The sequence below is a fragment of the Megalobrama amblycephala genome, linkage group LG8 (genome assembly GCF_018812025.1).
Source record: "Megalobrama amblycephala isolate DHTTF-2021 linkage group LG8, ASM1881202v1, whole genome shotgun sequence".
NCBI lineage: Eukaryota > Metazoa > Chordata > Actinopteri > Cypriniformes > Xenocyprididae > Megalobrama > Megalobrama amblycephala.
In genome coordinates, this window is record NC_063051.1 from 35,273,474 (window position 1) to 35,284,812 (window position 11,339).

Here is an 11,339-nt window from a genome sequence, read left to right on the forward strand (position 1 = left end):
ATGATATTTAATTTTTGCTCAGAAAACAAACAAACAAATTAAACAGGACCCATTCTGATGTACTGAAAAACAATTCAAAGCTGTTTTACACTTATTGTTTTGATGCTTGAAAACCCTTTTTTGTCTTTGACCCATATATATATATATATACACGTATATGGGTCAAAGATGAAAAAGGGTAATTTGTCGTATATAGAACATAAACATTTTTTATAAACGTAGAATATAATTTGTGATGCACCGATGAAATATTGAAACTCCTCCCCTCAGTGTGCTCATCTCAAACTATATTTGATAAGTACAGTACACAAACAAATAAAAACAGAGTTTCTGTTCTTGTATCTGAATATCTTTATATTTATATATTTATTAAATAAATGTTTTGTCTTTACAAAAGAGACAAAAATAAGAGTACATAAATTACATGGCGAATAAATATTGCACAAAGATATTTAGTTGTCATACAAAGAATTTAACCACCCATATTAGTTGATTTGGGCCCAGCTTAAAGGATTAGTTCACTTTCAAATAAAAATTTACTGATAATTTACTCACCCTCATGTCATCCAAGATGTTCATGTCTTACTTTCTTCAGCCGAAAAAAAAAGAAGGTTTTTGATGGTCCAAATATCAGTTTCAGTGCAGCTTCAAAGGGCTTTAAACAATACCAGACGAGGAATAAGAGTCTTATCTAGCGAAAAGGATCGGTCATTTCCTATAAAAAAATAAAAAATTATATATGTTTTAACCAGAGACGCTTGTCTTGAACTAGCTCTCTTCTTCTTCTCTATTAGAATTCCAGCAGTGTAGACGCTGCTAAATGTATTACTGCCCTCCACAGGTCAAAGTTTGAACTAATTGTTATATACTTTCACTGGCATATTGTATATGACAGTTTAGTTCAAAGTTTGACCTGAGGAGGGCAGTAATACACTTAGCAGCGTCTACACTGCTGGAATAGTTAAAACATATATCATTTTTTATTTTTTTTATAGAAAATGACCGATGGTTTCTCTAGATTAGACTCTTATTCCTCGACTCTTATTCCTGGAATATTTTCTTCAAAAACCTTCATTTCTTTTCAACTGAAGAAAGAAAGACATGAACATCCTGGATGACATGGAGGTGAGTAAATTATCAAGAAATTTTAATTTGAAAGTGAACTAATCCTTTAAATGAATTGTTATACAATTAAAATGAATTAAAAATTTAAAACTGAAAAAGTTATGGAAAAATGGCCAGTTTTTATTTTGTTTACACACATTATTAGATAGGCACCTTACAAACCTTGGTCTACTTTGTATTTTTGTCTCATAACAGTGAGCCGAACTCCCCCAGAATCCTTTCCATGTCACTCAATAGTAAGAAGAGGGATATTGTCCTTTAAAAAATCTCACAGAAACTTTGAAACTGCGAGTCAATCTGGTTTACTTCTAAAGCCAATGCTGATGACAGAGGACTTTCTACAATTCTGAACGCCTGTCAGCCTCTGTTCCGACACCAAGTCACACATGCAATGCAAATAATCCCATAAGCACAAAGAACATACATTTTGTACCATTAGGAGGAAAACTGGTTGCACCAAATTCAATTCTGTTGGCCCGAACCTGATAGTACCTTTGGTATTGTACTACTATGGGATTTTCATAATGCAAATAATCTCAATTTGCCTGCTTTTTAAGAACATTGAATTTGCTTTTTTGAATCTACACTCCTGCAAACTAAAGGTCAGCATTTTCAGTGTTTGTGTTTTGCCTTTGTGGCCCCTTTGATGCCCGTGATGTAAATCAGTATTCAAATATTTGAGTAGAAAAAGGCACTGAGATTTCCATAAGAACCGAAGGACCCTGATCTGTTAAAGTTTGAAAAACTAGTGAAATGGCTGGTTGGTTTGTCACCATTAAACTGCATGTTTGTACATGTGTCTAAAACTTTTTAAGGGGTTGTGCTTAGTTTTCTTTAACAGGCTTTTTTGTTTGTTTGTTTTTACAGTGGTTATTGGAAAGGGTTCAACAAAACAACAGAGTCTGTGAAGACTATACAAGAACTCTTTCGTGCCACGGACAAAAACAGTCATATAAAACAGTCATAGTAAAGGGATAGTTCTCACAAAAACTGAAATTATTTCATCATTCATTCACCTTGTCATTTCAAACTTGTGTGCGTGTCTTTCTTCTGTGGACCATAAAATATTAACATGTTTTTGTCCATACAATACGATTAAAGAAAATAGAGTCCAGTGTTGTTTTTGACCCCACTGAGTTTCATTGCATGGGCAAAAACATATTTCAAAATATTTTATTTATGTTCCACAGAAGAAAAAGTTTTTGAATGGAAAGATTCTTTAATGTTTTTAAAAGCATTCTTTTTTGGTTCAAAAACTTTGGACCACTAGTGTAGGTTTGAAATGACACAAGGCTGAGAAAATGACGACAGAATTGTAATTTCTTTGCATCCCTTAACGCTCTTTAAGCTCATAAGACTTTCTAAGGTGTCTATGACATAAGATACAGCGGAAACTAGTCCATGACTCCCAAATGATACTTGACAGATCCCACCAACCCATGAAGATCAACGAGGACAATTGCAGGATTCAATAACTGATGCTTGTATTGTGCTTTAAAAGAGACTGTTTTATATAATATGGATTTTCCACAAATAAAGGTCAGACTCTTTAAGATTAAGACTAGAAATGATTGGCAAATCACATAATATGGTAGATGAGAGCGAGTGATGTTGTTGTTGTTGTTGTTACGTGACCGAAGTTGTCTCATTCGTTGTTGTTGCTGTTGCTTTCAAGATCTTTACACTGGATGTTTCCTCCATTAAAATCAGTGCCCGGCATTTGAACTCCATGCTTGTCTACGCACCAGCAGATGCCTCGCTTGCGCCCCCTGGAGGGTTTACACTGGAGGGTCGAAAATGGACAAAGCAAAGTAAGCAGAGTAATTTGACCATGCCCTCATCCATGTGTTTATAGGAAAGAAAACTTTCCGACAACTAAGCTTGCCGTCTATAAACATGCTGAAGTGCAAAACTAACCTGTTTGCGCTTGAAGAAGCCTTTCTTATCACAGTTGGGTAGGTACAGAGAAAGAGCCATGACTCTGGAAGTGTCCTTCATCCTCTGGATAATCCCATCCAGCTTTCTTCGGCACGGACCCTGCGGTTAGCACGCACATCATTAACAGAACAGTCTGGAAAAGGTGTCAGAAACACATTAGTGACAAGTTAATTAACTTACAATGTCAGACTGATGTTTGTCCATTCCGAAGAGCGGGTAGTCCATATGACCCCTTGTCCTGAGTTTAGCCTGCTGTCTCTTCCGATCCTTCCGCATGGCCTGGGCCTTCTTGCTGTTAATGTGGTCTCGTTGGAATAATGGAACCTTCGCCTGAGGAAGCAGATCCTCCGTTACCTCTGGAACCAGAGCGTCTTCATGTGACTCTTGATCTAAGAAGAGGACGATAGTCAAATGCAATGGTATACTGAGATCTATTGACAGAAATGCAATATAATATACATAACTATGTTTTCAGTGGTGTATAAAGACCTTACATAATGAACCGTTATGTTTTTATTACCTTAGAATGATCCATTTCTATCTCATACACCGCGGGTCAACTTTCATGCTAAGTCGCCATTTTGTGCCGGCATGTTTCTACAGTAGCCCTAAATGGACAAACTTCTCTACAGAGTGCGTTTGCTTAACTGGCTACTCTCTGCTGTCTCAGACAACAACATCTTTGTCCTGCGTTGGCCACCGTAGATTCTCTATATTGCAATTTGCAACCTCACCGCTATATGCTGCTAAAATTTACACACTGCACCTTTAAGACAAGTCATTTCACGCAGCGGCCATCTTTGAAACGCCTCTCAGGCATGCAAGTGCAGCGCCTATCTCTTTTAATGGGGAAACATCAAATTCTCCAAAGCTGTTCACCAAGCTTTCAATTAATTTGAAATCACCAATGAAATCTGACAACAACTGTCTCATAAATTTTGTTTCCCAAACGCTCGAATCATGACAAAAAAATGCTTTTTTCAGGCTGGATCAAGTTAATGCGCAGTCCTAAGTGTGCATCTCTATAGGAAGCATGCATCTGACTGTTTCTATAAGAACCGGAGCTTCTAACCGGAGCTGCAGTGTGCAATGACTTTACCAATCAACGATTGGCTCTTATTTAGAAGGCAGGACTTATTCGGCCACATTGCGCATTGCTTTTTCTCCTATTCAAAACAATATGAGTGCACCGTCTGTCTATATAGTCTTTGATGTCAGTCACAAAACCATAAAGACCATCAATCTAAGGCCACACTGGATTTGTGTGCTACAATAAAGACATCCTGCACTGGTCTTATATGGTCATTGACGAATAAGGTTTTTAAAAGTGTAAAAAAACAAAATAGAGATATAATTAATTTTTAAGTTTTATTAAGTGTTAATATGAGATTATGTGGTTTTTACAATCAATTAATGCTGCTTTTGTCATTTTTTTACAAGATGGACAAAATTTGTCACAAAAAAAAATTTGGTTTAACCAAAATTTCGGTTTTACCGAATGACAATATTTTCAAACAATGCTAACAGGCTGATATCTAGCAAAAGGACAATCAAATATTTTATAATTAGTGCAAGTTTTTAAAATATTACAACATTTTCCATGTTTTATAGCGGTTGCACCGAATGACCTGATGTTTCGGGACATGCGTATGATCAAGTGAAAACATGAATTTTTCAAATAGTTAAAAGAGAGTTAGTTACTTTGTTTCACGACCATGTGGTCCTTTGCAGGTGTCTGAAAGATGTCACATGATACTGACCACATGACTTGATCCAAAATGGTCCCTTTATATCGGTTACTCCAAATGACATCAATGAAATTCATTTTTCCGGACATTCTTTCTCATAAAAAAGCAATGACTTCTACACATAATTTTAATACCATTTTGCACTATGTTGATATATGATGTTATAAAATCATGCCAGAATTAAAAATATATACATTTATTACATTTTAAGATATTTTAATCACAAATAATTTGGATGGTTAAACCGAATGACCTTTAGACACTTCAAAATCTTTAAAATACCTTTTTATGTAGCAAAATATAATTACAACCTTTTTGATTCAATAAAAGAGTTGTACTACCTTACATACTTTGGATGTCATATCTTTGTTTTTTGTTAATATTAAGGCCTTTGGACAAAAAAATGATCCGTCACATCATTGAGAATGTTGCAGCTCAGTTTATTTGTGCAACTGGTGCATTGATTTTAACAGAGGCTTAGCAAGACTAAGTTCTGACAGCAAGCCAGATCTCTTCAGAAGAGACAACAGATCAACAGATATTGTTTTTTTAGCAGTTGGTTTTCTCCAGGTGTCTCATAAAATCCCATACAGTAGCTCTCTGATAAACTTTATTAGCGGAAATAACGCAAGTCTGCCAGAAAACAGCTGTCATGCATATTTCACTGGCCATGCAATACAACCATAAACAGAAATGTACCCTAGAAAAAGTTGTTCAAATTCCAAAAAAGTTACACTTTCAATCAAATCAATGCATGACAATAAGTCTTCAACAGTTTGAACTCAACCACCTCTTTCTTTTAATTGAAAGCAGAGATGCCAGATGCCGACTTCAATTTGCCTAGTCTAGACCCTCTTGCTCTCGCTCACACGTCACTGCATTGCCCAGCTGTACAGTGAGTAATCAGATTCAAGGGCTTTGACCCCTTCCTCGCCCCTCTGTGTCTTCTGTGGAGAAGCTAAGCAGCCAGGGTCACAACAGACGAGCAAATCTCCCAAGCCATTAGTGACGACATCACTGACAAATCAGAGAAAAAGCCTCAGCAAATCTTTGAAATCATTGAATAAATCAACATGGTGCTTCCGCTTTCTTAATCTGTTGTTTTATCATCTGCCAAGCATTAGTTAACTGGATGTTTTATTTGAGGGATATGACGTTTTATTTTAGTGATGTTATAAACGCACTTCCATGTCTCCTATAATCTGCGGTTATTGTTCTGGGAATGCATGCTAATCTGAGATCTGTGTGGCCTGTGTGAAAGAGGATGTGTGCTCATTCTCTCTCTCTGCTTTGTCTTTGCCAGAAGTTTCTTCTGTTACATGTTACCTTTTATCACTAAAATCTCATTTGTACAGTACAAAGGTGCCACAAAATGGGTGCATTTACCCAAACTCTTTAATTTAGAGACAGTTGTTGTGGTGAGAAATTAAGAAATCATTCCCAAAACTTAATAATACGTGAGCATGTTTTGTTAATTGTTACCCCATTTTACTTCAAACTCTTTTTTTTTTTTTTTCGTTTTTCTTTTAATTCATGCCCTCTGTTGTCCTTTTGCTGTGTGTAGTGATGAGACACATGAGTGCTTTTATGAGCGGAGACAATTTGCAAGATAAATGAGTTTTATTTAGAATTGGGAAGCCATTCCAAATGCTTGGTTTGAGTTTGGCAACCCAAAATAAAACTCAATCAAACTGTCTCTGCCGTGTCAGCGGCCATATATGTGTAGGGCGTGTAATCGCGATTAATCGTTTGCAAAATAAAAGTCTGTGTTACGTAATATATGTGTGTGTTCTGTGTATGTTAATTATGTACATATAAATACATGCACATACATGTGTGTATTTAAGAAAAAATATATATTTATATATAAAATATTTATATTGATATGTAATCTAAAATATATATGTATATTTATTTATACATGTATATATTTTTTAAATTTGTACATGTATGTGCATGTATTTATATATACACAATTATTATACACAGAACACACACATTTATTACGTAAACACAGACTTTTATTTTGCAAACGATTAATCGCGATTAATCGTTGTGCAGCCCTATATATATGTCTCATCACACATATAAGGGCCATCCTACAGAATTGGTGCTGTCCCACAACCAAAAAACACTTTTAAAATGCATTTATGTATTCAAATTTTAGATGTTTACTAAGATGATTCTATTATCTGTTGAATCCCACAATAATATTTAAAATATCAGTAAACTTAATATATAAAATCATCATTTATTGGGTACTTTCAATTGGGAGGTGTCTGTCCCGAACCCTAACCCCTGAATTTCAACTTATGAAAATTATATTGAAATAATTTTTGCAATTTTTTCCACTGTTCTTTTTAAAAATATATATTTATTTTATATTTTCTTTGTAAATAATGCAAACATTATGTAAAAAAAAATGTCTTGCATTTTCATGTCACTACCGAAACAAAAGTGTGTGTTTTAGTCTGATTTTAACACATTTCTACATTTCTGATCAGGAAATATTCCTGTGCTCCTCCCTCTCACAGCCTCTCTTTCACAGCAGATAGATCATCATTCTGATTTAAATGTAGCCTGACGTGGTCATACTCAATTCTAGTTCGAATATGAGTCTGATACTGCTCCATTGGGCTTTGATTATGGGGGCGTATTTCAACTGATCCAGGAAAGACCTCAATTGGATAGACCTACAACCAATCAGAGCTACAGAGTAAGTGACGTATGTTGAGCGACGCATAGTTGTCAACAGAACTCTTCTTAGCGACCATCGGGGCCAGCTGATAAATCAAACTTTTGCCGAATCCCGTAGGAAGGACGGCAAAGACATCTTTCCCATCGACAAATGCCTTGATCGTGGTCCTCTGTTCCTTTTTTAAAATTAATGCGCTGTCGATATCTTCTATAACGGACGCGATGGCGGAATCTACACATCTCAGTTCTTCAACAGCCATCATTGTTGTAAACTAATTGACCTTTCGCAAAGACCCGCCCCCTTAGTTACTGTTGCTTTGTCCAACAAGCCGTGGCACTGTCACGCCACACAGAGTGGAAAATACATCGCGGAGCAAAGAGGAAACTGACAACACATCGACAGACGAGACAGAGCAGGTTACTTATGATATTAAACAAAGTCCCAGCTTTCAAACTGTGTAGTTATTAAAAAATTCAAACAATAAAAACCGTTTTGTGGCTCTTTAATGGGTTGTGACCATGACCGTGACAGATTGCTGTAGTGCCTCAGCTCAAGAGGCTCGTTAACCGATCATCTCTTCCTACTAGTTCATTTATAGCATCAAATAAACATGAATGAACATGAGAATGAATGTTGTTTCAAACGCGGAAAGACGTCAATATGCACAGTTTTTCAAGTTTAACTCCACCGAGGTTAATCTTCTAACTCCTGACTGCTTTGTCGGACAAAATGGCGGATGCGGCGTTCTGATTGGTTAGATCGCTTGTCAATCAAACTCCCCAAGCGCTCTTTGATGACGTGGCTGATTACGTTTCTGGGGATAATCTGTCAATCATCGCCCTGACAATGTGATTGGTCCGAACAGTTTCTGTTCGGGCATAATTACTCCTCTACGGATCGAGTCCAGACCGAACTCCCCGACCTCAAAATGTTGTGGGCGGGGCTAAGTTCGGCTGGCATCCAGGCTAAGTTAAATGTGTTCAGAAGTCTGAAAATCTGTGTGGAACTTTAAAGAGCGTCACTAACAAACACCTTTTTCTGCAATTAAGCAAACTTTTATGGGTGTTATTCCATTAAATGTAGTCTTTATGTGAGTACAACAGTGCTGATTAGCATCTTTGAGCGGATCAAAAGTATCTAAAATTGTCACTACCGAAACAGTCACGACCGAAACATGTCATCATTGTTTTGGTAGTGACAAAAGGGAACACAATCATTTATTTCTGGGAAATAAACAAAATTGTTAGTACAATTATGCAAATCATTAGTATTTTAGTATGTTTTAGTATGTGAGTTAAATTGTGTCATGTGATGTGGTCACTACCAACACATTACTGTCACTACCGGAAATGTGCAGTCAACACCGAAACATGGGATGTTTTGTCAAAATATAAAGTGTATTGAATAATCAAATAAGATGTTATTATAGTGTTTGGTTCAATGTTTATTCAAACTAATGAATCCTTCACTTTGAAATCAGTGTGATAAACTTTATGCCTTTTACAAAGAAAGATTGGATTCAAAATACAACAAATCTCATAAATTACACTTGAAATATTGTTAAAATTGTAATTGTTATTGATTTAGATGTGAAAACTTTTAAAAAATGGAATAAAAAATATATTCACAAGGTAGATGTAAACACAATCTTAATAGGTCGATTATAAGCCTTCTTATTAAATTATTCATCATTGTGTTTCGGTAGTGACAAATTTGGGGAGAGGAAAAATATTCCAAAACTTTCTGAAAATACAATATTAGAATTAGCTGCACAATTACTAGAAATGTGTACCTTGGATATTATACAATTGGCATACAGTACATACAAAATTTGTGGAAAAAGAAATTTTTTTCAAGAGTTTCCAAACTGTGACTTTGAAATTCTTATTTTGTGGCCACAATGCCTTTTTTTTAATGCCTGACACAATATGAATTTGTGATTACAAATAATTAAATTAATAAAAATATGAAATTATTACTTTGATAGGTGGGTCAGAGTACCCTTTTGCATCATTGCACCATTACACAGGTGTGTAAACCTTAGAAAAAAAGAAAAAAGAAAAAAAAAAAAAATCTAAAAATTCTTTTCTGAATGCCACCTCATTCTTCCAACTCATTCTCTGTCAGAACCATTCTCAATTCCAGGCTAGATTTTGAAAGACTTGTAAGATGATGATTCAGAATGAAATAGCTGCAGCAGCTGTTTTCAGTAAATGTGATGAGATCGCATAATCACAGTTTTAAGGTTGCTGACAGTTAATCGCAGATTTTTGCAAAGAAAGGCAGGGGAGGCTAAAGCCTGTGAAAAGCAGTGAGATAAAGAGGATGACAGAGAGATAGATCTGCGGGTGTGTGGGTGGGGGTTGCTAGGAAAGAATTTGATTTGAATACCAATTATGCATTCAATAAGTGCATAAACGCATAATAAATCCTACAACATCTTTCTGCTATAGATGTCCTGACCTAGATAGATAGATAGATAGATAGATAGATAGATAGATAGATAGATAGATAGATAGATAGATAGATAGATAGATAGATGCTACTTTCTCTTGTATGCATTCGTTTATTGCATATAAAACAGATCTAATGCATGTCAATAAAACGTACCTTTCGGCATATGAAGTGGTTTGTATAGACCTAGTTTCTCGTTCATGCAAACTCCTTTGCCGTAAAGCAGAGCGTGCAGCGGCTTTTCCTCTCCGCTCCGAGGCAGGCAGCGCAGTCCCTGTCCACATGTCCCCGTGTAGACTCCACACGCCTGGCCCTCGGTCAGTGCGCAGGTCAAGCAGCATCCGCAGCCGGGCTCCTTCACCACCTGACAGCCCATCCGCACCGGTGGACACATGGACAGCGCCTTCTGATCGCATGGCTCACAGGGAACGTACGATGCAGAAATGCCGGGTAGACCCCATACAAATGTTATCAGAGTACACAAACTTAACAGCATGGTCCTACTGTAGAAAAATCTATTCCACAAGCCTTGAATTAGTCGAATTCGTTTGAGATGTCCGAGAATGAAAGTAGCGTCCGGTTAAAGGGAAGTGTATCGGTGTTTAAAAATAGCAATTATCAATCCTCTCACCTCTTGGTAGAATCCAATGGTTAACATAAGACATGAAATCTAGTTAAAATGCAATGTCCTGAGATGAAATGGAATCAATGGAATTCGGGGGGGAGAGCACAGACCTCAAAAATTGGTGTAATCAACACATTCAGCTCTATATTCAAAAAGGAAATCAATATGTGCCGGTTCCTGCAGCTTAATCAAGCGAACTGTGTTCACCCCGGAAGAGCTGCTGTCAGTGTGAAGCTCTGCTCACGTTAACCGCGGTGGAGGGAGGCGCGCTGCACTTCATTTAAAGGTACTGGTGCTTCTTGGGCGGATCCCGGAGTGATGCTGTGCTATTCGACGCAGGTTCGGATTAAGCGAAACACGGTTGCAACGAAACAATCTGAGAGATAATTGAAGACTACAAAAGTAAGGATGCATAAAAAGATGACTTTAAAGTAGGATTCATATATTATTTTTTGTCTTTAAATAAAGTTTAAAGTTACCTTAAAATAAAAAAATCTTGTTTTTTATTATAATTGATTTATACGTGCATATCAATATTCCTTACTTTTTAATCATGTGCACTTGAAATCTTTAATCAAAATAGAGTGGTGCAGGGATGTCATATGTAGCACTTATATTTAGCATTTAGCATATTTAGCATTTTAGCACTTCCACTAATGCTATTTCATGCAATCTGACTTATTCACACTGTTAAAGAGTTGGAACTCTCATGCTAAACATGGCAAAAGGTTTCAAAAAATGAGTTGGATGT

The 11,339-nt window shown here is 36.4% G+C and overlaps 1 protein-coding gene across 1 annotated transcript; it reads right to left on the bottom strand.

Moving 5' to 3' along the window:
- Window positions 1–1,142: 1,142 nt before the first annotated feature.
- igfbp5a (insulin-like growth factor binding protein 5a) lies at window positions 1,143–10,920 on the bottom strand. Its single transcript, XM_048200890.1, has 4 exons — window positions 10,120–10,920; window positions 3,244–3,452; window positions 3,043–3,162; window positions 1,143–2,908 (listed from the first exon to the last, which is right to left on the bottom strand). The coding sequence occupies exons 1-4, from the start codon at window positions 10,457–10,459 to the stop codon at window positions 2,771–2,773; spliced, it is 807 nt and encodes a 268-aa protein (XP_048056847.1). The 5' UTR covers window positions 10,460–10,920; the 3' UTR covers window positions 1,143–2,770.
- Between the last annotated feature and the right edge of the window lie 419 nt (window positions 10,921–11,339).

Bases quoted from the DNA above. Each gene is read 5' to 3' on its own strand.
- igfbp5a (XM_048200890.1), bottom strand. From the start codon at position 10,459: ATGCTGTTAAGTTTGTGTACTCTGATAACATTTGTATGGGGTCTACCC. The intron at 3,453-10,119 runs GTACGTTTTATT...TCCTCTTCTTAG, and splicing joins ACCACTTCATATGCCGAAAG to ATCAAGAGTCACATGAAGAC. The intron at 2,909-3,042 runs GTTAGTTTTGCA...TCGACCCTCCAG, and splicing joins GCTTCTTCAAGCGCAAACAG to TGTAAACCCTCCAGGGGGCG.